The sequence below is a fragment of the Lutjanus erythropterus genome, chromosome 24 (genome assembly GCF_056507025.1).
Source record: "Lutjanus erythropterus isolate fLutEry1 chromosome 24, fLutEry1.hap2, whole genome shotgun sequence".
Taxonomy (NCBI): domain Eukaryota; kingdom Metazoa; phylum Chordata; class Actinopteri; order Lutjaniformes; family Lutjanidae; genus Lutjanus; species Lutjanus erythropterus.
The window spans coordinates 16,833,302-16,860,459 of record NC_139340.1 but is presented as its reverse complement, the minus strand read 5'-3'; the positions used below and the strand labels follow the sequence as shown (position 1 = coordinate 16,860,459).

At 41.7% G+C, this 27,158-nt stretch overlaps 4 protein-coding genes across 5 annotated transcripts; 3 read left to right on the top strand and 1 right to left on the bottom strand.

Moving 5' to 3' along the window:
* Positions 1–713: 713 nt before the first annotated feature.
* Positions 714–14,293, top strand: LOC146304907 (protein-tyrosine kinase 2-beta-like). The gene is given in 29 exon segments (XM_084713901.1): positions 714–949; positions 1,059–1,454; positions 1,655–1,833; positions 2,207–2,294; positions 2,521–2,600; positions 2,688–2,750; positions 3,266–3,320; positions 3,770–3,910; positions 4,014–4,085; positions 4,356–4,457; positions 4,773–4,890; positions 5,210–5,255; positions 5,656–5,732; positions 6,253–6,347; positions 6,445–6,526; positions 7,793–7,893; positions 8,026–8,141; positions 8,297–8,397; positions 8,605–8,694; positions 9,634–9,838; positions 9,940–10,045; positions 10,349–10,396; positions 10,734–10,859; positions 11,128–11,160; positions 11,923–11,947; positions 12,429–12,469; positions 13,102–13,236; positions 13,499–13,579; positions 13,816–14,293. Coding segments are annotated over 28 exon segments (2,853 nt in total). The 5' UTR covers positions 714–949; positions 1,059–1,250; the 3' UTR covers positions 14,059–14,293.
* Positions 14,294–15,730: 1,437 nt separating this feature from the next.
* On the top strand, positions 15,731–18,594 carry LOC146304906 (inosine-uridine preferring nucleoside hydrolase-like). Its single transcript, XM_084713566.1, has 8 exons — positions 15,731–15,840; positions 16,545–16,722; positions 16,794–16,973; positions 17,179–17,290; positions 17,429–17,565; positions 17,775–17,852; positions 17,963–18,079; positions 18,159–18,594. Exons 2-8 carry the CDS (start codon positions 16,546–16,548, stop codon positions 18,309–18,311), a joined length of 954 nt encoding a protein of 317 aa, XP_084569692.1. The 5' UTR covers positions 15,731–15,840; position 16,545; the 3' UTR covers positions 18,312–18,594.
* An 890-nt stretch (positions 18,595–19,484) lies between these two features.
* Positions 19,485–22,952, top strand: LOC146304905 (inosine-uridine preferring nucleoside hydrolase-like). 2 transcript variants are annotated; one of them, XM_084713896.1, is made up of 8 exons: positions 19,485–19,693; positions 20,773–20,957; positions 21,035–21,214; positions 21,555–21,670; positions 21,747–21,879; positions 21,958–22,035; positions 22,131–22,247; positions 22,383–22,952. In XM_084713896.1, exons 1-8 carry the CDS (start codon positions 19,642–19,644, stop codon positions 22,533–22,535), a joined length of 1,014 nt encoding a protein of 337 aa, XP_084570022.1. In that variant the 5' UTR covers positions 19,485–19,641; the 3' UTR covers positions 22,536–22,952. The 2 variants fall into 2 exon arrangements, with proteins under 2 accessions (XP_084570022.1, XP_084570021.1); XM_084713895.1 differs by having other exon boundaries at positions 19,486–19,693; positions 21,555–21,666; positions 21,743–21,879.
* Positions 22,953–23,617: 665 nt separating this feature from the next.
* On the bottom strand, positions 23,618–26,767 carry unc50 (unc-50 homolog (C. elegans)). The gene is made up of 6 exons (XM_084713897.1): positions 26,641–26,767; positions 25,230–25,501; positions 25,019–25,139; positions 24,766–24,905; positions 24,554–24,661; positions 23,618–24,312 (listed from the first exon to the last, which is right to left on the bottom strand). Exons 2-6 carry the CDS (start codon positions 25,495–25,497, stop codon positions 24,176–24,178), a joined length of 774 nt encoding a protein of 257 aa, XP_084570023.1. The 5' UTR covers positions 25,498–25,501; positions 26,641–26,767; the 3' UTR covers positions 23,618–24,175.
* Positions 26,768–27,158: the final 391 nt, after the last annotated feature.

Here is a 27,158-nt window from a genome sequence, read left to right as displayed (position 1 = left end):
ACAGCGTGTTTCAACTGACCCCTGTTACACTCGCCCAGCTTTCCCGTAGGTAGGTTAATAGTTGGCCTGTTATAGTGTCACCTTGACGGTCAGTGTGGCACTAAAACCTCAAGTATTTTGTAAGAATTACAGAAGCAACACTTCACCTGGTGGTGGTGGTTGTTGTTTCACACTTGTGTTTGTGCTTTCTAGGCAGAATAAAACCACTGAGGCTGAATATGAAACTAGGTGGATAAAGAATTTACTATTAACGGCTTCATCAACTTCAACTCAACCTCGCCATCGTCAGGTACCATCGACTACTGATGGTACCTGATGATGACGCTGGATGCCAAAGTTCACGGCAATCCACAGTATTTAAGAGTTGTGGAGACATTTTACTCAAAAACCAAAAACGTCGGCCTCACGGCGCTACAGAAAAGGTAAAGTCAGCAGGATTCATCCTCTGGGGATCATGAATGTACGTGACAGTCCATGCAACACTTCGGCGTGGTTGAAAACCTGTAAATTACCAGCTCGTGTTGTGCGTCATCACTTCTTTTTCTAAAATACCCATGTTCACCTGTGCTGTGTTTTGGCTCATCAAAACTTGTGGAAGAGGAAATAAGTGTAATGTCGGCGTTGCCTCTTTTGCACAGTGGGCGGGTTGTGGTTTGATGGCGGATTGTGCCAATCGCACATGAGACGGGGTGACACGGCAGTTTCATCAGTCCTGTCAGTTTTTCTGTTAGCTGCACTTCAACTTCCTTATTTGCCCAGAAGTGCTGTTTCCTCTTTCGCTTACTGATGAGGTTGTTCTTCGGTGTACAGCTTCGGATAACTCTGCTCCGCTGACCTTCCAGAGATCAAATCTGCACCTCATGACTGACATGAACGCCGTCTGTTGACTTGTCCTCAGTTTTAAGGACAGACATTTGTCGTCCTGGGCCGTGGAGCCACTGCAGGACCGGTGAGTACACAGAGATCGCAGCGCAAGTTGAAGCTTTACTGAGGTGTCAAATGTTCTTCAGTTCCAGTGTGATCATTTAATGATTGTTGTGTCTCTTGTCTGTCCACAGCTTCAATGCGTCCCTTCATTTGTTTTATGTGACTGTGTCCTCGAGAGAAAAGGAAGACAATGGTGTTTATAAGTGTGACAGCAATGTGTGTCTATAAGCAGTAGCATACTGTGTGTGTGTGTGTGTGTGTGTGTGTGTGTCTAGGTGTGTATGCGTTGAGTGTGTGTGTGTGTGTGTGTGAGTGAGTGTGTGATGTCGGGGGACACCAGCACCCTGTCCTGGAGGAGCGTGTCTCCCACCAGCCAGTCCGACTCCTCGGACATGTCCCCCACGACACATGTCAGCAGGGACGGCGTCTTCCCGGTGAAGATCATCAAAGTGTGTTTCCTTAGCAACAGCTCCAACCTGGGCAAGAACTTCAAACTGGTCCGCTGTGAGGAGGGCTGGACCGTCAGGGTAAACTCTACTGAACTCTACTGTACTCTATTGTAGTCTACTGTATGCTGCTATACTCTACTCTGCTGCACTCTACTTATTCCATACTACTGTACTCTACTATATTCCACTGTACTCTTCTGTTCTCTACTGAGTTCTACTGCACTCTGCTGTATTCCACTGTACTCTACCATACACATGCATGACTGTGTCCCTCCCAGGCCATCATGAACGTGGTTTTGTCCAGCGGCTGCGTGGGTCCAGACATTAAACACAACCTCTGCTACGGCCTCCTCCTCAAACACCTCAAGTCCTCAGAGATCCACTGGCTGCACCCGGACATGACGGTGTGCGAGCTCACCCAGCGCTACGAGCAGCAGCACCTGGAGGCTGAGTGGAGGTCAGTGCTCGCCTCGAGGCGACACGCACCGTGCACCTTTTTGTTTTTTAACTATGAGAAACCGCTGTACGCAGGTCAGGAATTTCCAGAGTAAACAGCAAAGAAATCCAGCAGTTAAAACTTAAGTAAAGTTGGGGAAAACTGTTGTTTACAGTGGCATCCACCTTTATAGAGCATTGTTTTTGCAGCAGGTGTACATGAAATTAGAATAATTAGATCAACATTCACTAAATAAAACCCTACTGGAATCAGTTCTATATTTTGTGTGGATTTGGGGCACAGCTCTTGCACAAAATGTTAGTCAACTTGCGTCACATCCTCTGAAGAAAAAGTCATGACTTGGCAAAGTTGACAGAGAACTTTGTTTGTCCAGATATGATCTGAGGATCAGATACATCCCACCAGACTTCATGGAGATATTTAAAGACGACAGAACCACGATGCTCTACTTTTACCAGCAGGTCAGTAACACCACTGTGTGAAGTGTGTGTGTGTGTGTGTGTGTGTGTGAGTGTTTTTGCATGCTTACTCTTGTAAATTATTTTAAATGTTAGATTTTGGGAGTAGGGGATTATGTTAGCACCAGGTGTCAGGTGTAAATAGCTGAACTTTGTGACTATTCTCACCTGGGTGCAAATACAACTGCCTGTCAAAGGTGTGTGTGTGTGTGTGTGTGCTCGTCCACAGGTACGAAGTGACTACATGCAGCAGTACGCCTCAAAAGTCGCCGATGGGATGGCTCTACAGCTCGGTTGTCTGGAAATAAGGTAAAGTACACCTGCCACCTCGTGCAGGATGAATGTGCATCAGTCACTGCTCCACATGACAACTGTGTTCATTTATTATGTTTGCAGGAGATTCTGCAAAGACATGAATCCAAACGGACTGGAGAAAAAGTCCAACTTTGAGCTCTTAGAGTAAGTCAAGTCAGTCTCTTCTATTCAGGGCAATGACAGTTTATATATATATATATACACTGGTGGCAAACATCTGACATGTTGTTAGATTTTGCCATAAAAAGATGTCACCATATATCTGTGGCATAGCTACACTCTGTGGGTAGACAGCTGCCGATGTGACCTGACAGATAAACAATGAGGAAGAGTTAAAAGAGCAGATGCGGTGTGAGCTTACAATGAAAAACATTAAGCATATGTTGTGTGTGTGCGGAAGAGAAAAATAGGTCAGCTCAGCAGTAAGAGCACTAGTCACAATAACAGCACACAAAGATAAAATAAGAAAAAAATAAAAATGGAATGAGATATATAATAAAATATGCAACACTAGTGGATCTCTGCCGTGCAGCTGCTTTACATTCACGACAGAGTATCAAACCACGAGGCCGAGGGCAGAAAGAAGGTTCCTGGTTGTTCTTGCTGCTTTTGAAAATGTCTGTCTGTTTGATGATTGTGTTCTGACGTTCTGACGTTAGGAAGGATGTGGGTCTGGACCTGTTCTTTCCCAAAGAGCTCATCAACAGCATGAAGGTACAGAGCTGCAGCAAACACTTCCTTGTTTGAATATCTCTTGTATTGTGCTGAGGTTACGTAATGCAATGAAATTATAAAAATGACCACAGTGTCTGTTTGCACCTGGGTGAGAGTAGTTGCACAGCAGCAGTTTGGCTATTTGCAACCAGCTTGGACACAATGGTGATTTTCTCTGCCATGCTAGGCTATTTACACATTGGCTATTTGTGGTATACGTACCCCCACTGGCTATTTACACCCTGGCTGCAAATAACTACACTGACTATTTAAATCCTGCGTGCAAATAACAGTTTTTGTTTTTGACACCTGGATGTTTATCTCTGGCATGCTAGACTATATGCATCCAGGTGTAAATAGCCAATGTGGCTATTTACACCTGGATGCTCACAGCATCTGTCAAATTCACATTTTCAACGAGTGCTTCTTGTCTGTGTGCGATGGATCAGCCTAAACAGTTACGTAAGATGATCCAGCAGATGTTCCAGGGTTACTCCACCCTGAACCAGGACCAGTGCATGAGCAAGTTCTTCACCACACTGGCTCAGTGCTACAGCTACACACAGGAGATCTTTGCCTGCCAGCTGGTGGTGAGTTTGTGCACAAGTGAAGAAAATATATTTCTATCACATTTCAAGCTAAATGTTTAGTGTTTTTAACCATTTAGTGTTTGTGTGTGTCTTGTGTCTATAGCACGGCTGGAGTGTAACGATAGACCTGGTCATCGCCCCTGAAGGCATCAGTCAGCAAACTGAAAACTCCACGGTGAGCTAACGCTAACAGTAACAGGAAAATAATGCAAACATATAAATAAGTAGAGGATTCGCAACACTTGAATATATGGATTATCTTATAAAGTGAATAAAGTGAAAATAATCACATGCAGCATGCAAGCAACTTTTTCCTTTCCTGTTTCCTGTGCTTAGAAATGCTATGCTAGCTAGATGTTTAAAGATACAGCATATGTTAATTAATATTAGCAAAATACTAGCTAGCTAATTTACATCAATCGTTTGCTCTTTGTGTCTTTTGCAGCCCAAGTGTTTGGCCACGTTCTCTCAGGTGCGCAGCATCTCCTGCTCTGCTGAGAGTGACGGTGGGGCTCTGCTCACTGTGCACATAGAAGGAACCAAACAGGTGATGAGAACCCTCCTAAAGTGAAGTTCAACATTTTGCTGAGAGCCGGATGAAAAGATTGATATCACTTTCATGTCTGTGTGATAATTTTCCAGTATTAAGCCACAGCCAGCTGCATCTTAACTTAGTATTTGTTGAATCAGGACAAAAACCAAATGGTGTGAATGATAAGCACTGAAAATAATCTTGGGCGGGTCCAGTGACTTCCTTGAGTCCTGTGAGTGAATGTGCTCCGGCCTCTGTGCTGCATGTTTTGCGGTTGAGGTTGTGGTGTGAAGCACACACACTTCATATGTTGTATCTTTGCCCCTCCAGCCGCTGTCAGTGAACACCTCCTCCCTGGCCGTGGCGGAAAACATGGCCGACCTGATCGACGGCTACTGTCGGCTGCAGGGCACCTCTGAGACTTCGCTCATAATCCGGCCCAACAAAGGTACACTTCACCTGTATAACCATGTAAAAATCTCAATCAAAACTTCTTCTTATTTACAACCTGGATGCAAATTGTATTTCTCGTCTCTGCCATGCCAGACTATATTCACCCAAGTGCAAATAGCGTTTTTGGCTACGGAGACCTGGGTGTTATTTGCACCTGTCTTTTAAATAACAGGATTAAACTGCAGCCTTACTTGTTGGGGCTGCATCCACACATCACAGCAGTGAAAGTAACTGAAGTACGACGAGGTATAAACCCATGAAATGTTCCTTTAATTTTCTACTAAGATAATTATCTTAATATCTGACTCTTTTAGGGAGAGACACTCGACCGAAACTGCCTGACATCCCACAACGGTGAGTGTGATGAATCACATTGGAAAGTCGTGTTAAAGTCGAGTTTTTTCCACTGTGGTGGTTAATCAGAAAACTTTACACTGTGTGGGACGACTGCAGCTTTTTGAGGATTTCTATTTTCACACCTTCCCCTTCTTCCTTTATGTTCTGGTCATACTTTCACCAAAAGGTCGCGGATGTTTTTGAATTAATTTCTGCTCTTTTAGGCTGACTTTTAGTTAAAATGATGCTGACTGCTTGCTTTGAAAAATCTCTCCTCCAGCGGCGGCACCAGCGGTCCTGACAGAGGTCTGAGTAAGTCTGTTTGATGAAAAACACAAAACAAAAAACATCCTGCACACCATTATAATGAGAATCTTTCTCAAAATGATGAAAAAATAATGAGTTAGTGGGTCAAAATAATGAGAAATTTCCACGTTTTCTTGTTAACTCCAGGTTCAGATATTTATGCTGAGATTCCAGACGGCACAGTCGACTCTGCTGGTGAGTTTGATTACAAGTTTTATCCTGATATCATCCTGTAATACATCGCTATAAATGCCCCCAAAGCAGCCAATCACTTAGAAAAATGTCATGCATTATAAACACTATTATAATGCATTATACTGTGCTTTTAGTGGGGTATAATTATAGTTTTAAACACAAAAAAATACTCATAATCCTCGAGAACTATATGATCATAACACCCTTTAAAGCATTTTATAATAAGTTATAAGGTCAAGTATCGTGATATTTCATAGGTGCTGCTCACTCTGATATTTTTATCACAAGAAAAAACAACAAGAATTATAAGAAAAAGACCTGATGATATTGAATTTATAGGTCATTACAGTATTATAATATTTTAGGTTTGCATTAAAATAGTCTCAGAGCAAAATAAAATATCTTTGAGAAACCAGATCAGGTTTCAGTTTCAACCAAAACACTAAACAAGAAGTGAGTAAATGAAAAAGACTTTTCTAAACTATCCCTCCGTTCCTTCATGTGTTTCATGTGTTTTCAGAGAAGTACAGAGTCTGCAGAGACGACGTGGTCGTGGGTCGGATCCTGGGCGAGGGATTCTTCGGAGAGGTTCACCAGGGGGTTTATAAAAGCCCGGTGAGTTCTTCTGTGATCTCCTGAACATCACACACAGGATCAAAACACGACAGACGTGATGCTGAATCTGTGTGTGTGTGTGTGTGTGTGTTTGCAGACAGGAGAGAGGATCAATGTCGCCATCAAAACATGCAAGGACTGCTCAGCTGACGTGAAGGAGAAGTTTCTCAGTGAAGCCGGTGAGTGAAGCTGCAGCAGCTGCAGTGATTATTTCCCACCAAAAACACTTGCACTTCTTTTGCCGCCTCAGTCACACTCTGATCACGGGGTTCGTGACGCAGCTGCGACGCGTGACAGATGTTCACAGCAGCAAATATCAAATTTTTCCAGAAATAGCTCACATCCGTCTCGGCGGACTGATTATCGTTTCAATCACAGTGAGGAAAGAAGAGAAGGAGGTATTTTGAGAGAAGAGTTTGAGGGTTTTGCAGGTTTCATCAGGCTGAAGGTTGCTGCAGAAAACTTCCTGTTGCCTGGTTGTGGCTTTGTGACAAAGCTCAGACTGGAGGCTGCGGTAGCTTCAGTGTGAGACAACAGACCTCATATGATTTTTCATTCCTTTGCTCAATGACAAAGTGAAGGTTTAGTTTAGTTTTTTTAACTATTGTTTTGAATGTGCTGCGAAGACATTCAATAACATCACTTTGACTCGTCTGTAAAATCAAGACTGACTGTTGAAATGTTCATAATACCAAACAGTACTGATCATCATATTGATCATTTCCTCTTCCTACAGTCATAAGGCTGGATCGCACCAACAACAGTTCAATTTTAGACCAGATTAAATTGTGGCTTAACTTTATGTTGCACCAAACTTTAAAACTACCTTAAAATAATATGTATTTATTTTATTCTTTCACTCCAGTTGCTGCCAGGTTGTCTCTTTTTTCTTTACCAAATCCAATATGTGTGCTACTTTTAGCTCTGTTTTGGTCTCCTCCACCGCCTCCTGAGGAAAGTGTCTACTGTACATAAAACAGTAGAATTACATGGTCAGTGCTTTCGTCACCATGACGAACCTGTTTCCTATGACACACAATCAGCTGATCCATTGCTAAACTAAAAAAAACTGTTGATGAGCGCAGCTTTATTGTGTGACTGCAGTGATGTTCTTTGAATTTCTCACATGCACATCTGCCACACAAACACAGCGGTTAGATTCTATTTTTTGATAATGGTTTTCCTGTCGAGTGAAAGTGAAAGCTTGGTTGGTGTCCAGGTGGTTAAGATTCACACACACACACACACACACACACACGGTGATCGGTGTTTATCTGGGTTGATTGTGGCAGAGGACCTTTGTTTGATTTCTCGCTCCTCTCCGCTGGTTTCCCCTCCGTCTCCTCCGGCTTTTAGCAAAAATGCCAAAAACCTGAAACAGCGAGCATGAGATTATAAAAAGCGTTATTGTATTGATCCGAGGGATGTTTCTCTGTCTGCTGCAGACTTGATGAAGAACCTGGATCATCCTCACATCGTGCGTCTGATAGGAGTCATTGAAGTCGAGCCTATCTGGATTATCATGGAGCTCTATGAACATGGAGAGGTGTGTGTTTTTATTCGTGCGTCTGTGCTTGAATTATGAATCAAGATCAATCATATTCATCTGGAAAAAACATGTCACCTCTATCAAATTTCATATCAAGTTGAAGATTGTTGATGTTTGTTTCCCCGACAGCTGGGGAACTATCTGGTGGAGGAGCAGTACATCCTCACCACTGCAACATTAATCCTGTACTGTGTTCAAATCTGCAAAGCCTTGGCTTACCTGGAGGGTCTCAACATGGTGCACAGGTGACACTTCTTCCTAAAAGAAAAACGACCATTCTGCCCCTTTATTTGAAGGGCTGTGCGTGTTATTTTACAGAAAGTGTGCAGCTTCTGGTAATATTTACTGTAATATGTATATTTATATCCTGTTTGGTTTCTGTTCTGCCTCTGTGCTGCAGAGATATCGCGGTGAGAAATGTCTTGGTGGCGTCTCCTGAATGTGTGAAGCTCGGCGACTTCGGTCTGTCTCGCTACGTTGATGAACAGGAGTATTATAAAGGTAAACACACGGAAACACACACACAGAAACACACACATGCACACAGGCAAATGTCTGTGGTCAGCAGTGCAGAGGAGGCTCCTTCCTTCTGTCCTTTGTAAAGAGGTTCAATTTTATTTTTATCTCCACCTTGTAAAACTTAAAATACACATCCAACACCTTTTTTTTTTGTTTGTTTCTCTTCCGGTATTCTTCTTCTGTGTGCAGCCTCAGTGAGTCGATTACCGATCAAATGGATGGCGCCCGAATCCATCAACTTCAGACGTTTCACCACAGCCAGTGATGTCTGGATGTTTGGTGAGAAACGCACTCGTCTGCGCACACACACACACGCACACACACACACACACACACACACACACACACACACACACACACACACACACACACAGCTTAGTGTGTCTTTTATTGTCTATACATATAAATATAAACTTATAGTTTGTTCCTTACATTCATGCACCAGAATAACTATAGATTATATATGTTAGCGATGACACAATGACGCCCATGTCTGCAATAGATTATAATGCATTATGACAACATACTCATAATGCATTATACAGTCCTCATAGAAATGTATAATATAGTTATAAGACGTAATAACAATAATCATAACAGAATATTTTACATGTCTGGTCAAATATCATAATACTTATGTATAATCATAATAATTAGATCATATTCTTATAAAATTATTATGACGTATTACAACACCTAAGTTCATGAGATTTTTTACCCAAAGCAAACAATGACCACTTACAGTGACTCATAACCAGCTTATAATGCATTACATCTGCCCCAAACTCAGGAATTAAATTACTTTATGTAAAAAACAATTTATCTATTCAGTATATAGTATGTACTCTATATACTGTATATGCAATCTAATCACATTATAATCAGTGATTATAATGTATTATTAAATGGTTAAGAGCATTATGAATGCTTATACCTATAATTATACATTGCTATCTGCACTGTGTTTATAATGGATTATAAGGCATTATAGACATGAGTCACAGAAAGTGTTACTGGATATTTCTTATAATAGATATTTTTAAAAATAAATGATTTGTCCTGTTAGATTATAAACCTAAAAAATAACTAAAAGAGGTGAACTAAAGACAAACATCAGAGGTTCTTTACATCGTGGTTAAAGCTGTCGTGTGTGTGTGTGTGTGTGTGTGTGTGTGTGTGTGTGTGTGTGTGTGTGTGTGTGTGTGTGTGTTTAACCAGGCGTGTGTGTGTGGGAGATCTTCTCGATGGCCCAGCAGCCGTTCTTCTGGCTGGAGAACGGGCAGGTGATCAACCAGCTGGAGACGGGAGTCCGTCTCCCCAAACCGCAGCACTGCCCGCCCACCGTCTACTCCCTGCTCACCCGCTGCTGGTCGTACGAGCCGCACGGCCGACCCGCCTTCAGCCAGCTCGTCTGCTCCTTCAGGTATACAACAAAAATGTGCTGGTTAATACACACGATGGTTAATACACACACACACACACACACGCTAACTGATGTCTTCATGATGTCACATTTTGTGACAGTGAGATCCACAGGATGGAGCTGGAGCAGGAGACGGGTCTGAGGCGAGACAGATCACGATCCATCTCCCAGATATGTGACCCTAATCTCACAGAACCTCCACCCAAGGTACCACACACACACACACACACACACAAACACACAACATGAGCTGATGACTCAGTTTGACTCAGTGAACTTCCTGTAAATTCTTCACAATAAAAGTCCTGTGTTACTGTGCTCTTCAGAAGCTTTTGTTATGACGCAGCAAAACCAGGAAATGTTGGGTTTTCCAGAATGTACACAGTAACTAAATCTAAACAACCACTTTTTTTTTTAAGTTAAAGGCATACTGGATAGTTGATGACCTCCAGTACGACCACTAAAGGCTGCATTGTTTGACCTGACTACGTTTCTCGTCCTCTCTTTCAGCCGTCCAGAGTTCAAGGCAGCACACTTCCTCGAGTCGCACACACACAGGTGAATAAAACCAAACGTAACACTGAAAATCATTGAGTGAAAATGTCAGCAGCAGACAGCAATGACTACAATGACCAAACCTCCCAAATTACATCAAGCACGAGAGGGAAGTTCGCTGTTGAGTCACAGCGCTCTGCAGTGACAGCTGCTGATAAGATGTTCAGGCCAGAGTGTCAAAACTGGATGACTAAACAGCACGCAGCAAGCTGAGGGGAAAATCTGTCGTAATGTGCAAAATAATTTCATGGAAACTGAGGAAAAGCTGCACAGAATACACAAGAAGAAATCCAAACAAACCACGAATATTTATATGTAAAGTTTGTGTGTGTGTGTGCAGAGGACAAACAAGGACAGCAGGCCGGTGTGGGAGAAACAGAGGGAGCAGGTGGAGGACACGCTGCAAAGACAAAGACGAGAGATGCTGATGGATAAAAAGTGGCTGGAGCAGGAGGAGAGACAGCTGGTGAGACACGCACACACACACACACACACACACACACACACAGCGGAAAGCAGAGAACTGCTCAGCAGAGAAAGCACAGGAAATAGTTTGTGGCCTCAAGAGAGTGACGAAACGGCAGAGTGACGTGTCTTTGTCAAACACTTGACATGTGACTGAATGTGATGAAATTTCAGGAGTGCTGACAGATTAAAATAACTTTCTATAATGTGACTCAAACAAACACTGGTCCGTGCTGCGTTCACTGACCTCTGCCTCTGTGTTTCTGCAGGATCCCGTCGTGAAACCGGATCCACACAACAAGGTACATCATCTTGTTTTTATTCCCTCATGAAACTCTGAGAGGTGTGTTAAAGCTGCGTCTGGGGACTTTTTGACCAGCAGGCGCCAAGAGGCGTACCTAAACATTTCTCAGATGTAGTCTGGTGCACCACTTCCTGTTGCTGAACCACTCGTTCATTTGGTTTTCTGCTTCTTTTAAAGCAGGTGATTATAACTGTAAAGACTGGTGTTCCTCAAGGATCCATCCTGGGACCAGTTTTTTATTTTCAACGGGTTCTTTAAAGGCAGCTTTTAACTTATTGCAGACGTCACTTGTTAAATTAAAAGACCAAACTTATGACTTTTAGTCGCAACTGTCCAGTTTTAACACTAGATGGCACAAATGTACAGAGGATTATCACAGAGCCCTCAGCGTCTGACTGGATTCACATTGATAACCTCCTAAAAAACAAACTCAGGTTTTTATTTTATTTTTTTCTTTTACTGCAAGAAAAAGATTAGTCCAAAGTGCCTTTTTTGTCAGTGTTAGACTATAGTGATGTAATTTACATGCATGCATCTTGTGTGTCTTGTTGTGTACTTTAATTTTAATCCTATTTATTTTATTTTTGCTGCCCCTTTTGTCCAGGACGTCCTGGCAGAAGACATACTGTAATCCTGCCTGGTTAAACAAAGGCTAAATCAATTAAAATAAACCCTATTAGATTCTTTTTCCACGTGGTGAAAAGACAGTTGGCTGTAAAGTGATATATTCACATCCTCTCTCTCTCTCTGTTGTTTGCAGCCTCCTGAGAAAAGCTCAGAGAATGGTGAGTCCAGATGACGAGATCTCACTTCAGCCTGCAGCTTTCTAAAACAAACTTTTACTGCTTCTGACCTCATGTGCTCAAAATGTTTAAGCTGTAAAGAACCTGCAGTAGAAATACGCAGCGTATAATGGCATTAAAACAGACGAGGCTGGTTGGAAACTGGAGCTGGCTTAGAGGATCTGAAGCACAGGGGAAGAAAAGTTACTGAGGTCCAAACAAAACCTTCAGCAGACTAGAGCCTAGATGTCTGTAGCACATAGGAGACTGAACGATCTGTCAGAGTCTGGAAGTCTGAGTCGGGGTTAAATACTGCAGTGTCCTGATTAGTGGATTGGTTGCAGGTGAGCAGGAGGAGGGGACCGAGAGCCACGCCCATCAACGCAGACAGAGACAGACATGACACACGAGGGGGAGGGGAAACATGAAACACAAGGAAAGGGAGAGACAAACTAACAATTTGCATAAACTGTGTTTGTGTCAGGTGCTCCGGAAAAGCCTCCGATGCCTCCCCCAGTCGCACAGGTAAAAAAAAAAAAAAAAAAAGCTACGTATCTATAAAAGAAATTATTCTTACATCTATGATGTGGTGATATACAGATTAAATTTAAACTGAACTGAATTTTGTTAATTTCTTACCATCACCAATGTTTTTACACTGCAGACCTTTTTAATATGGAGGATTTAAAGTACGGAAGCTAAGTAAAGAAATAAAAATTAATAATTACGTAATTATATTCTTTAATACATAAGTAACATGTGATTTAGTGTTTAATTGTCATCTGTAATAAATAAATCACAACTTGAATGAGACATCAGATATATATATAAATGTATTTATACTCATTTATTTATGCATTTGTATTTTGTGTAAATGTATAACTAAATGAATGCAGAAATATATTTAAAATTTGTATATTTAATGTCTTATTTAATATGTGAATAATTTAATGATGACAGTTAAGCATTAAATCACATAACTCTATTTTTTTGTTTATTTAAGCATTTAATACTGTAATTATTTATGTATTTATAGTTTTAGTTTTGACTCTTGATGCTCTCCGTATTTTAGAACAGAAATTAGATTTGCTCACTAAAATTAACGTTTTGTGTTGTTGTTGTTGTTGTTGTTGTTGTTGTTGTTGTTGTTGTCGTAGCCGCGGCCCACAGCTGAGCTGGACCGGTCAGGTGATCAGGTTTACACTGGCGTCATGGCGATGGTGAAACAGGTGGTCCAGCTGAAGAATGACGTCAACACGCTGCCCGCCTCCGAGTATCCCAACGCCGTCAAAGTACGTCCGCCACCATGTCGTTGTTGTTGTTGTTGTTGTGTTATCGTGTGTGTACTGAAGATGCTCGTGGCGCCGCAGCAAAGGATTCTGGGGAGCATGAACCTGAACTGCAACCTGCTCCTGAATCTAAACTGAGATATGATTTTATTTTAATTGTTTCAACTCTGTCCCTCTCCGACCTCCTGTCTGTCTGTCTGTCCATCTGTCTGTCTCTGTCTGTCCGTCTGTCTGTCTGTCCGTCTGTCTTCCCTCCGTCCCTCAGGCGGTGGGAATCACCCTCCGTAGCCTGATTCAGAGTGTTGATGAGATCCTGCCTTCTCTGCACAGCTCTGTCACTACAGAGGTACCGTCGGCTTCACTTCCTCTCTTTGCATCAGATCAGGACACAAAAGGAAAAACTGAATGCTGTTAAATTTTATCGTTCTGTTACAGTTAAATTAATGCTGCTCACCAAAATATGTGAATCTAAAAAAGAAAGATATTTCACATGCAAAATGCTATATGGTATATTCATTATTCTAACTCTTATTAATATAAAGAAAATGATATTTGACACAGTGTCTGTCCTTCATGTCTCAGATCGAGGGCACCAAGAAACTGCTGAACAAGGATTTGGGGGAGCTGATCAACAAGATGCGTCTGGCGCAGCAGAACGCCATCACGTCGCTGAAGGAGGAGTGTCAGCGGCAGATGCTGGCGGCCGCCCACACGCTGGCGCTGGACTCCAAGAACCTGCTGGATGCCGTGGACCAGGCCCGAGTCCGAGCCAACCTGGCCAAGCCCAGACCTGCCTCGCAGGACAAAGAGGACTCTTGGAACTGAGGACGGGGCTCCTTCTTCAGGACGCCGGCTCTGATCTCATCAGAATGTGCTGCACTCGTCTCAGTGAAGATGTCTGAATATATTTGTATTTTCTCATTAAACATGAATCAAACTGAGCATTTCCTGAAGCTAAACAATTCAAACAACCACAATGTATAAAAGAAAAAGTTTATTCTTATGTCTCTTCTTTTTAAAAAAATATTTTTACTATTTTTACTATTAAAGACAATGACATTCTGCACTTTCTCTGTTGTTTTTTCTTTTGAGACTGCGTGCACAGACACTTTTTACAGCGCTTTGAACGCCAGCCGCGCTTGAAAATTAGGGGTCATGTAAAGTTTGATTTATTGCGTGTTGGGTTACAACATTTCAACATTATAGGGATGTAAGACATTCACCAGAAAATTACAAGATCTTGTTGTGTGTGTCAGGAATGATGCAAGAGAGGTTGTTGGCAAATTTGGCAACTGTTGCGTGGGACGCAATAATTTTCCTTTATTCTCCACTCAGCTTAAAAGTTCATCGTAAACATTTTGCACACAAAACGTTTAAAGTGCACCTTAAATCAGTTTAAACGGCTTCAACTTAAAAACATAAGTTAACTGATCTTACGTTGAATAATTAGTTTAAAGTCTTACAACCAGCTGAGTTAACTGAACTTGAGAAAACACGATCAATAAGCTTCAGATATTAAGTTCATCCAACAGCTCTTCACACTGACGCACATTACAAACAAGTTTTCTACTGAATCGTGTGAAAATAATACGTTGATTAAAAGAGGAGGGATTGCTTCAGTTTTAAGCTGAGAAGAAGTTGAAATGTTCATCTTAACACTGCAGCTCGTTTTTGTTACGTAAATTATTCGTTTAATTGAACGAGACACTGATTACATGTTATAAGATCATAAAACATTAAGTAAATACTTTTACAACCTTTTTTTTTAGTTCATTCAACCATCAAACGACTTTTTGGCGTTCAGTCGAGCGCAGAGGCGTTCGTGAAAGAGCCGCGACTTTAGTCTTTCCTAAAAGAAAACTACGAAAGCGAAGAGACGTTGGACTGATCGTCTCTTTATTTTTGCCGTTATTGTGTTGCATATTCTGTCTTGTGCTGCGCTGTTTCTGTTTTGAGAAAATACGTTTGAAGAATGTAGTTGAGCGAGCTCCTGTAAGGTGCAGTTACACAACTTGTTTAAAAATATTCTTCCTGACCACTCTACTCCCCCGCTGAGCTCCAGGCAAACATGAAATACATTTCTTTCAACACTTTCCTGTCCTGATGCAGAATTTTGTAATTACTTCGCACTCGGGGAACACAGGTTATTCTGCAGAACGGTGGATTCATCGGTAGCAGAGCAAACGTTTTGTGAAACCACCTTATATGTTCCTTTAATTTCTGATATAAATGCATAGACATCACACACATGGTCATTCTAAGACACTCGTGTCTGTTTTAATCTTTTCTACCATTAATGTGTCAAAAAAACACAAAATAAAAATATTAAATCAATTAAAATAAAATAAAATGAAAAGCACCACTGTTACCACATGATCTTGAGAAGGGAACAAAATGTAACATGCAAACCAGAATCAAACTAAAGCGTCGATAGAACCAATCATTTTAAAGGTCTTTGCAGACCTTTACATCTGCAGCACCACCCCTCAGGAGAACCACACCCTCACTTCACCTATAAATGCGGCTCTTCAGGTCGGGGTGGTCACCGGCTGCCTCTCCGCTCTGAAAGCACACAGCAGTCAACATCTGTCAGGATCCGATCAGCAGGTGAGGAGTTTTACATCTTTCTTTACATTTTATTCACGGACGGCTCTCGACTCCACCGAGGGTTGAAGGAGCAAAACCTCAGCTAAAGTCTGACCTTATGGGTTTTTACACCGCTGAATTTTACAGGTGTTGGTGTAAGCATCAGGTAATGTGAGGGTTACCTTAAAAATATAATTCTCAAAACCAGCAAATGTTTTATTGCAACTTTTTAGAAAGATGCTGAAGTGGTTTTAATGAAATCCAGACTCATGACACGCAGCTCACTTTACACGCTCATCACATCCTCAGGTTGCACATGCAAACACTCAAACCAGTACTACGGGACTTTTATTTTCATTCTGTGTGTGAGTTACCGAACTTCTCGTTTAAGCGTCGCTGCCTGAGGATAAAAAAACCCCCAAACTTTGTGATGCTGCAGGCAGAAGTGCATCAGAGGGAACGTCCTACATTTAACTGCAGTGAAGAAGCAGAACAAGTCAATATTTATTTGATACGATCACACAGTGCAGAAGATAAGATGGAGATCTGGGCCTTTATTACCAAAACTGTCAAACTTCTGAACTGTTTGGTGACCATGATGGGTAGGGTTAGGACCTGATTTAGTTCTTAAGTCAATAATCTTATCTTATCATAGGAAAAGTTTATAACACAAGCATCCTAACTTTGTGTTTCTCTACAAATCTTGTTGTTGTTGTTGAACGCAGGATGAAGAAGTTGATCTTCGATTTGGACACAGGGGTGGATGATGCCCAGGCCCTCATGGTGGCCCTGGCGGACCCCAGTGTCAAAGTTTTGGGGATCACCTGCTGCCACGGCAACACGCCCCTGGAGAACGTCCTCAAGAACACGCTGCGTGTCCTGAAAGTCTGCAAGAGGCTGGACGTAAGTTTGTGGCCCACTCGCATGTTGGTGTGATGGTGGAGGTTTGGTGTTCAACATGTCGTACTCTACAGATCCCGGTGTATCGTGGCTGTGACAAGCCGCTGCTGGCGCGTAAACAGCACGCTGGAGATTACCACGGGAAGGACGGGCTGGGCGACGTCCCCGATCCGGACGCTCCAGGCCTGGAGCTGCTGCAGAAGAAGAACGCCGTGCAGGCCATGATCGAGATCGTGACAGAGCACCCGGGAGAGGTGAGCCAAACGCAACGTCACACACGCTAAAGTTTGCGTGCGTCACGCGTCCACTCCATCAAACATCCTGTTAACACCGAAATTTGAGCATGTTGTTTCTCTTTCACATGCAAACACTAAACTCCTGTGTCAGAGAACATCCCGCTCTACAAAAGACCAAGTTTACTCTCTTGGTTAAGTGTTGCTTTTATGTTTTTGTCTGCAGGTGACTCTGGTTGCCACGGCGCCCCTCACTAACCTGGCTGTCGCCGTGCAACTGGACCCCTCCATCTCTAAGAAGCTGAAGGCGCTCTACATCATGGGAGGAAACATCGAATGTAGATGATCGCTCATTAATTAAAAAAAAAGTGCATAATCAGTGTGTTTTATCTTTTATCCCTCTTTGGATTACTGAGGATTGTGTGTGTGTGTGTGTGTGTGTGTGTGTGTGTGTGTGTGTGTGTGCGTGTGTGCAGCCAGGGGAAACACCACAGAGTGTGGAGAGTTTAACTTCGTGGCTGACTCTGAGGCGGCCTACGTCGTGTTGGACCGCTACACCTGCCCCACCTACATCGCCACCTGGGAGTTCACCTGCAGGAACAGCCTGCCATGGGTGAGGCTGAGCACTGAACACAACTCGATGAGAGACTTTACCCATCATGCACCCTTCACCGCTTCAAATATAATCACAGACAATTAGCATCATCTGAACTTTAACCTTGGTTTGTCTGATAAACTAACATAAAAAGAGCAGTTTCTGATTTGATCCAGAAGGACGCAGAGACTCTGTTTGTACGGTGACGCTCTGTTTTCCTCCCTCAGTCTTTCTGTGATCAGTGGCTGAACCAAAACACTGAGAAAGCTGCCTTCATGAAGAAGATTTCAGCTCTGTCGATGGCGGTAAGAGTGTGCAGGTTGTGAAGATACGAGGAGGGTTAACGGTCCTGTTAAATTAGACTTTTCTTATAAAGACACAGCAGCTCAAATGTCTTTGTGTGTTGTTTCTGCAGAAAGCTCAGTCAGCGGAGTATCAAAAGGAGATCACAGCAGGAAAAGGCTTCAACTCCTGCGACACGTACGCTTTGGCTGCCGCCATCGACGACGCCTTCATAACAGAGAGCGAGGAGGTGAGGTTAAGACCCACTGCTTTTATCTGTTTAAAAAAAAAGTTTAGATCAGCCTCAACTTGTCGTGGTCCTCCACCAGGTTGCGGTGACGGTGGAGCTGGAGGGAACCTACACCCGCGGCATGATGGTCCTGGACTACATGGAGCTGCAGAAGAAGAAGCACAAGGCCGTCATCATGAAGAAGGTCGACCTGGAGAAGTTAAAGAAAATGTTCATGAATTCGCTGAAGTAGACATGAAAAATGCACGAAAATGATTCACCAGAACGAATAAAACAAATTTTGTTCAAGCATCATTTGGGGGCGCCGGTGAGATTAAGTGATGTCATTTTTAAAACTCCTTATTCCATCCAGGGTTATAATTAATAGCTTCCCTTTTTGAACTGCGGTCGCCTCCAGCTTTGCCACCAACTTCCGCTTCTTCTTTACTTAATTTGTAATAACTATTGTGCAAATGATCTTCCTGTTCTCTAAAGCACAATTTCAATTTCAAATAAAATTCTTTCTGCCAAAGTAACTGAGTCACAAATAAGTTTTTTTTTTTGTCTCCCTGAATCAAAAACTGAGATTATTCATGAAAACATAACATTTCCTTTTCAGTCAACTCAACATGTGTTTTTTAATTATTTTATCTTTTAAGGACCTTTTTTGGGACTTTTTCCCTCATTAATTTAGTTTTATGAATATAAAAGAAAGAAAATTCAACTGACAATCAATATTTTTAAGTTAGAACCTTTAAACAAAAGTTTTCACCACTTGCTTCTTACTAAATATTTAATTTGAGGGTTTGGTTTTCAGTGTAGGAGGAGGAGTTCATCTGTTCTGATGATGCAGGAAAATCCAACAAAAATTTAAATGCAACACTTTGATTTTTTTTTTAAAGTGTTGTTAAACCTGCTGTGTGCGATTTGCACTGATGCACAGAGGAACCGTCTTGATGTTGGGAATGAAGGTGACGCACAATGATGCAAAATAAAGATAATAAATAATTGACCTCAAATTCATTAAAGCTGAAGCAACAAACCTGTTTTACAAAAAGAGTAGAAAGAACAGATTCTTGTGTTCAAATGAAGGGAGTGAAGTCCACCTGTGCAGTAATCCAGCTGTTTAAAGCCACATCTGTCAGATCTCCTTCACTGACGGACTTTAACAAATTTGTGAACAAGATTTGAGAGAAATAAACCTTTTGTGTTCACAGAATCTTCATTTTGTTTACTTCAACTCATGAAAATTGAGAGCAAAAACACAAATGCTGTGTTTCTATATTTGTTGAGTGCATTTCTAGGTCAAAGCAGCTGTGTGTCTTTAACTGTGTAAACACGCCTCAGACATGTCTGTGCTGGTTAATGTTTTGCATGTGGTTTCATTTTGTGTGACTGTTGCATAACCATCCTGTCAGTGAGACGTCGAACTCTGCAGACGATCTGCACTTTTGATAAGGAGACACCTGGATACTGAAACTTTTTTCACCGGTGAGTTTGTCTTTCTGCTGTCGACCTTTAATCCCTGATTAATGAACAACATGTTCAACATCATAAAAACTGTGTGACTGTTTTTCATTTTCATGTTCGGCTCTGGAGAGAACGCCTTTGTCTCAAGACTTATTTCAGCCCAATGTAAGATCTTAAAATGTTCTTTTGTCTCACTGCACTGATCTTAAATCAGTCTTAAATAAGATAACAGCTAGATCTAAAAGAAAACCTGGTTGTCTTAAATGAGATTTTCGGCTCAGTGGTTAAATTTAAGTCTTGTTGCTCCATTCGGTCAACAAGGAGAAACTTTTGAGACACCTGAGCTAAAAAATCTGTTTTTCTTTTGTTTTGCTCCGAAGGGACAGTTAGGAGAAACAGATGAGAATAAGAATCTCATTTATTTCTTATAAGACAAATAAATGACGATTGTGAGAAACAGTTTTCTTCTTGCGTGTTGCAGTTTGGGAGGCCTGTCTGAGCCTGTGGTGAACCATCAGCTCTGTGAATAATGTGGAGGAATTCATAGCGACACACTTCCATCTCCTCTACTGTCGCTGGGATCTCGTCCTCCAAACTGTTTGCTTCTCTCTTTTGATCCAAAGAAAAAAAAAGGTTGAGAAAACTCAATATATGGCAACAGACTTGTGAGTTTTGAGCCTAAGCTTTGCAATAAACTTAACCTATACTCTTTAGTTGAGATGATTTACTTTTCTTCTTTAGATAAACTCGACTGTTTAAAGTTTATTTCAAAGCTTAAGAATCTGAGTCAAAACTCAAAATCTATTGCAGCATGTTGCCTTGAAATTTTGAGTTTAAATTGTTCAACGTTTAAATTTTTACAGTCTTTAATTCATTTAATGTTTTACTTTTGTTCTTAAGATGAGCTTGAATCTTTTTTTTGACCTTGATCGTTATTTTGGTGCTTGAAAATCAAGTGGTTGCAAATGAAAATATGAAATTATTTACCATTATTCACTTTCACTTTAATGACTTTACAACAATTTTTGAAACACAAAATATTTTGTTTCCAAAACTCAAAGATCCATACTTTTCTTGGAAGAAAAGTCAATTATGTCGTCAAAAGATTGTAGGTCGGAAAAACTGTTTTCTTTTAAAGTTTATCTCAGAATGTAAAAGTTTGAGACGGTGCTATAAATCAGTTAAGTTGAGATTTATAAATCACACATTTATCACATTTATCGATTTTCTTTGATTTCTTCCAGGTGAGATGAAGAAGAAGTTGATCCTCGATGTGGACACGGGGGTGGATGATGCTCAGGCCATCATGATGGCCCTCGCAGCCCCCAATGTAGAGATCCTGGGCATCACCTGTTCCCATGGCAACACAACACTAGAAAATGCCTGCAAGAACACGCTCCGCGTCCTCAAAGTCTGCGACAGGCTGGATGTAAGTTTTTTTGCACATGATGTCTTCCTGGGTGAGGTCGTTGTGTCACGTGACGGGAAACCTGCACTGCTCCTCAGATCCCGGTGTACCGCGGCTGTACATGGCCTCTGCTGGGTCACAAACGCCACGCTGGAGAGTTCCACGGGAAGGACGGCCTGGGAGACGTCCCGGATCCGGACGCTCCAGACCTGGAGCTGCTGCAGAAGAGGAAAGCTGTGCAGGCCATGATCAAGATCGTGAAAGAGCATCCTGGAGAGGTAATGAGACTCAACAATCAACTATCTTACTGACCTCTGATTGGTCAAAGTCTCCTGACGCGGGGATGCTTACAGCAAAAGTTCTCCCCAAAAACAAAACCACACATTTTTCCTCTTACTTGCAGTGCTAGTTTAGATAAGCTTAAGTTTGGGTCACTCAAGATAATCCGATCTGAGCAGTTCAGTGTAGGAACTATTTTGTTTTTACAGCAAAATTTACCAGAACTACTTTCTTTCTGATCCTAAAGTAAGTCTGGAACTTTTTGCCTGAAGATGCCAAGTAGATACCGGTGGTTAAATGATCTGAATCTAGTTTTGCTCTCACTTGGACTGTCTGCAGGTGACTCTGGTTGCCACGGCGCCCCTCACTAACCTTGCTGTTGCCGTGCAACTGGATGCTAACCTCCCTAAGAAGCTGAAGGCGCTCTACATCATGGGAGGAAACACTGAAGGCACGTTATCTGTTTTTATTTGTGTTGACATCAGCTGTAAGCGTTAAACTTGACGTGGAGCGCTTGTTTTCTACAGCCAGAGGAAACACCACGGTGTGTGGAGAGTTTAACTTCGTGGCTGACCCTGAGGCGGCCTACATCGTGTTGGACCGCTACACCTGCCCCACCTACATCGCCACCTGGGAGTTCAGCTGCAGGAACAGCCTGCCATGGGTCTGTCGCTGTTTTGTCATGAGAATCAAAATTGCCACAATTAAAACAGTCAGTTAACTTGAACTTTTCCTCCCTCAGTCTTTCTGTGACACTTGGCTCGCTCAAGACACAGACAAGGCTCGTTTCATGGAGGAGATTTCCCGCCACACCAGGAAGGTGCGACGCTGTCCCAAGCGTTTTATTTATTTCAACGTGCTGGAAAAGAATTCAGGATAAATGTCACAAACATCTCTGGTCTGTTTTGTCGTCAGATGGTGCAGACTGAGAGGTATCAGAAGGAGCTGGTGGCAGGACCGGGGTTCAACGCCTGTGACAGCTACGCTTTGGCTGCAGCCATCGAAGACGCTCTGGTGACGGAGAGCGAAGAGGTTAAAACGGCTTCTGTCGCCACTTTATCATGTTTGTGTTTGACAGCTACATGCCCTTTAAACGAGCTGTAAGTAGTGTATTTTTTTCAGCAAAACACTGCCAGGATATCCAACAGTACGGTTTTCCTCCTCCAGGTTGCGGTGTCGGTGGAGTTGGAGGGGACTTACGCCCGAGGCATGATGGTCGTGGACCACTTGGGTCTGCTGAAGAAGAAACATAAGGCCTTCATCATGAAGACAGTTGACTTGGAGAGGTTTAAACAGATGATGATGGACGCACTGAAATAGACGTCTGACCTGCTAAATATCACAGTCTTCTCACCACACAGAAATATTTTGCTTTTCATATTTTTAGCTTCCATTTCTTGACGCTCAGACAAAATATAAAATATAAATACGCTGATAAAATGATGAGAAATGATGTTTAACAGCTCCTGTCACTCTGAGCCGTGGGTAACAAACTGACTATAATTTTGTAGAGAGAAATGGTGTTTCTTTATATATTCAAAATGTATTTCTTTTTCTTTCTCTTTGGCCTTTTCTGTGTGATATCACTCAGCATTCTTTGGAAGTTAGGATACTTCTTTGGAAAAATATAACTGATGAGTAACAAGTAAATCAATACGAGACTTTAGAAAAATCTTTGGAATATAAAAATATTCAAGTGAATAAAGAAAGAGAAACATTTCCTTTACGAATCCTGGATTCCAGTGAATTTCTGCTTGTTTGTTTCTGTATTTTGACACTTTGTCAGGTTGATAAACTGCACTGTTTGCAACCTCAACTCCAAAAAAGCTGTGACGTTGTGTCAGTTGAGTACAGAGCAAAAACAAGATATTTAATGTTCAAATTAATAAACTCATTCTGAATTTGAATGCTGAACATGCTTGTGATCAGCTGAACCTTTTGCGGATGAAGTCTGTTTACTTGTGGGATGTTCAAAACCGTCATTTTTTTTTAACTTTCTGCAACTTTGCCGGCCTTTTGTTTCTCCTGTCTCAACTTTTTTTTTAAACATGTTGCAGACATTAAATGATAAATGAGTGTATATTTATGAAAAAAATATATATATCAGCTTGAACATTAAATATCTTGCCTTTGTACTGAATTCAAGGATTTGTAAATTTTCAATTGATTAGATTTTTGCACCACATAAAATATTAATGTCTAACAAAAAAAAAAAGATGTATGACCATAGATGCTTCACTTTGTTTTGCTTCACTTTCACATTTGACCAAAACCACAAACATCACTGCAACGGCGCCACTGTGAGACGATGACACGCTACTGCACGCGGTTAAAACATTTCACAGAAGAGCAGCAGGAAAAGGATGTGATTTATTCCTCCAGGGTGTAAAACTGAGGCAACGTAAGTTAATAAAACCTTTTATTGAAAGTGCTTTGGAATGTACACTTTAAGAAAGAAAGAAAGAAAGGGGAAAAAAAGTTTGCACCCAATGTTCCTCCACTTTCCTTTTTTCTCTTCAATAAGCAGGATTAGATTTTTTTTTCAGTCTTTTTTTAAGAAAACTCAAAGAAACAAAGCCTCTTCAGAAACAATTCTCGGTGTATATATTACAACCTGCCAGAATATTATTTACAAATCATACAAAAGAACAACAATAAAAGCTGTGTCTCATCTGTGCCCACGTTTCTGCAGCTAGTCCAAACTCAGTCCAAACTCATCACCGTTCACCGGCTTTGGAGCTCAACACGAGAGCCGAACAGAAAACCAACAATCAAGAGTTGAGAAACAGTCAACCAGCTCGGCGTCAATCAACCCAGAGAGTCAACCTGAGTCCTCCTCGACCACACGTTGACTGACACGAGCTGGAAGCGGAGTCGTTGTCACCCTAGAATTGAGTTGAAAACAGATTCAGGAGTCGGCCTGGAGCCAACTAGTGTCCAACCTCAGAGAGAAACCGATTCTACTGGACTCTGTACTTGTAAAACCAGCAGAGACCCTGAGTGAAGTTCCAGCCCAGAGAGACGGAGAGGACGTAGATGAGGCCGAGCAGAGCGAAGGGGTAGAGCAGCACCACGGTGTTCTTCAGGAACGGTAGAGCTGAGTGGAAAACACAGGACGGACACATCAGCACACTGACGGTCAAAATACACGACAATCCTGGTGAAAATGACTCCAGTCGAAGAAATAAAAACAGCCTTTTTATTAGTTTAACAGGATCTGAAATCCTGTTACACCCTGACTTGATGACGCACATCCAGGAAGTGCAGTGTTGCTACTTTTTTAATAAATATATTGAACACAATCTAAGTCGGCGTAGTTAAATGCGAGCTGGACTCACCGTTGTACCCTAAGAAGGTGATGTAGAGGTAATAACTGATGGCGATGAGCCACAAAGTGTTTCCAACAAAGTATCCCAGGAACCAGTCTGAGTTTATGACCACAATATCTGAAACACACAGAAATTCAACACAAAGTGAAACGTTTCTAAAAAAATGAACGAAGCCATTCGAACGTGCTGATAGAACTCACAGAGAGTCACAGTCTACTCACGGTTAATGAAGAAGAGCTGCAGGAAATGTAGGATGACTAAAAGTGGGTAGAAAGCGTTGAGGTGAACATCGAACGCGTAGCCCCACTCCACGTCAAAGTTTCTGCTGGGATGTTTCAGCAGGTACTTGTTGCTGACAAACCTGGAACAGACAAAACTAATTTTTCAGACAGAAAAAAGTTCCTTAATTCTAATAACTGGAGGGAATCTTCGTTTATTTCCATCTTATTCATCTAATCAAGAAGGCAAACTCACCACATGAGGGTTGATATGAGCAGACCGACTCCTATACAGTCAACAAAGACCACCCACAGCAGCAGCTTCAGAGTCTCCAGGACCCCCATGTCCAACACCAGACCAAAGCCGACTGTGGACACTGCAGAGGAGGAGTGTTTGTTTAATTTAACCAAACAGGTAAAGTAAGGAAGCAGAACCATCTCAAAAGAGCAGAAATGACTAGACTTACCACAGAGCCAGATGCTGAGCAGGACCAGGAAGGCGGGGTCGTCCCTGGCCCACTGGTCCTTGGTCTGTTTCCTGTAGTGGAAGTTGCGGTAGACTCTCTGTGGCGACGTGAACAGGTAAAGCATCTGCCACAGGGCAAACTCGAAGTCCATCTGTCTGAAGTGGAGCAGCCGCCGCAGGTACTTGTAGCGCTTGGCGCCCGCCGTGTGACGTGCAGCGTCCCTGGAACTGAGGGCGCCGTTGGTTTGCGGCGAGGTGGTCGGCAACATGGTGCTGAAGATTAGATTCAAAGAGAATGTTAAAACAGGGAGGTAAGGAAACAAATATTTGTGCAGACACATCTACAGACGGGCTTGTCAGTGTGGCTGCTATAGAACAATGTTTGCATTTCGCCTTGCGACTTTTGCGCACATGTATCAGAGTCACCATCATTTTTTTCTAGATGTTGTTAACATGTTTTTCCCATCCTAAGAGACAGCAAATCTAATCTGAAACCGTTACTTGCTTAAAAGTAGAATAAGTAGAATTTGTCTGTTGCTGTTTGAAAATGCACCATAAAGATAGTTAATGGCGTCTCATTCAAAGAACATCAGAAACCAACGTTTTGGGTTGGTAAAGCATCTAGAGCACAACAAAATAATGAAGAAATACGAAGATATTTTTTGAGCACGTGATTTTGCGCTTTGGGAAACACTGATTCACATTTTTCACCATTTTCTGACATTTTAAAACAGACAACTATTAATTGAGAAAATAACTGATTAATTTACTATGACAGTAATCTGAGATGAATGACAGCGTCCATGGTGGCAGTATAATAAACCCAGAGTAATGTGAGAGACATTGGACAGCTGACATAAAGGTCTAAAGCGTTTCAGTGGTTTAAACCAGTCCTGTAGCTTATTTATGGACTACAAACACACACATACACACACACACACAGTCCTGTAACTCAATTTTATATATAATAATAATAACGCATTACTTTAAATTTTATTCTTACCTACACACTGTGTGTCCTGTGGCAGGTTATCACTAAACAGTGTCAATCATACAGATAAAAAAACAATGACACACAGAAACAGGATGCTACTGCAACCCTATGAACCATATTCACCTTAGTTACGTCAACATCCTCACAATTATGGCAATGTATTAATATATTAATACAAATACCAGTTACTCACTGAGCAATAATCGTTTCATTTGACCCCCAACAAGCATTCAAATATTTAATTTCCTTGTTAGTTAACGCTGTGTTTGCTAGCAGGTACAGTTAGCTTGTTGCTAACTAGTTTACTAAGAAGAGAAGGCCCGGACAGATTTATGTCTATCAGACTCGGTTTTAACGTCGCTTAGACTGTTTGGTTTCATATAATCAACTAAACTTATTTATTTAAAATAATATTCACCTGCTTCTGCTGTACTCCTGCCCAGGAGAAAGCACCAACTCGAGCTTCTTTCTGTAGCTGCTTCCTGAACTGTCGCGAAAATGAACACGTAGCTACTTCCGGAAACAGTCAGGTCATCATGGGAAATGTAGTCGGAGGTGACATCAGCCCTCGGAAGTGAAATCAGGTATCAGTGATGTGATTTTATTTATTTTTTTTAATCACAAATGTTCGAAATGGCTCAGAACAGGACACTGAAAATCACAACAAAACAAAGTATCGTGGTAAATGTAGTTTTTTATTTAAATTCAGCCAGATCTTAAAGAAAACACACTTCCTGACATTTTTTTCTCATTCATCCCCATTTTAAAAGTCCCTTCACGTGTCGTTTTTTTTTTCTAAATAACTAACTGTTGCTGTGTGTTTTGCTCAGTTATATCAGATTGAAGCAGAAAATAAACCTCCTCTCAGTTAAATAAAGTTTTATAACTAATACTATCAAGCACGAAAACTTCTCAGGTAGTATTTCTGAGTTTAAA

Bases quoted from the DNA above. Each gene is read 5' to 3' on its own strand.
- LOC146304906 (XM_084713566.1), top strand. From the start codon at position 16,546: ATGAAGAAGTTGATCTTCGATTTGGACACAGGGGTGGATGATGCCCAG. The intron at 16,723-16,793 runs GTAAGTTTGTGG...CGTACTCTACAG, and splicing joins AAGTCTGCAAGAGGCTGGAC to ATCCCGGTGTATCGTGGCTG. The intron at 17,853-17,962 runs GTAAGAGTGTGC...TTGTTTCTGCAG, and splicing joins TTTCAGCTCTGTCGATGGCG to AAAGCTCAGTCAGCGGAGTA.
- unc50 (XM_084713897.1), bottom strand. From the start codon at position 25,497: ATGTTGCCGACCACCTCGCCGCAAACCAACGGCGCCCTCAGTTCCAGG. The intron at 25,140-25,229 runs GTAAGTCTAGTC...CCTCCTCTGCAG, and splicing joins GCTCAGCATCTGGCTCTGTG to TGTCCACAGTCGGCTTTGGT. The intron at 24,906-25,018 runs GTGAGTTTGCCT...TGTCTGTTCCAG, and splicing joins CTCATATCAACCCTCATGTG to GTTTGTCAGCAACAAGTACC.
- LOC146304905 (XM_084713896.1), top strand. From the start codon at position 19,642: ATGTTCGGCTCTGGAGAGAACGCCTTTGTCTCAAGACTTATTTCAGCC. The intron at 22,036-22,130 runs GTGCGACGCTGT...TTTTGTCGTCAG, and splicing joins TTTCCCGCCACACCAGGAAG to ATGGTGCAGACTGAGAGGTA. The intron at 22,248-22,382 runs GTTAAAACGGCT...TTCCTCCTCCAG, and splicing joins TGGTGACGGAGAGCGAAGAG to GTTGCGGTGTCGGTGGAGTT.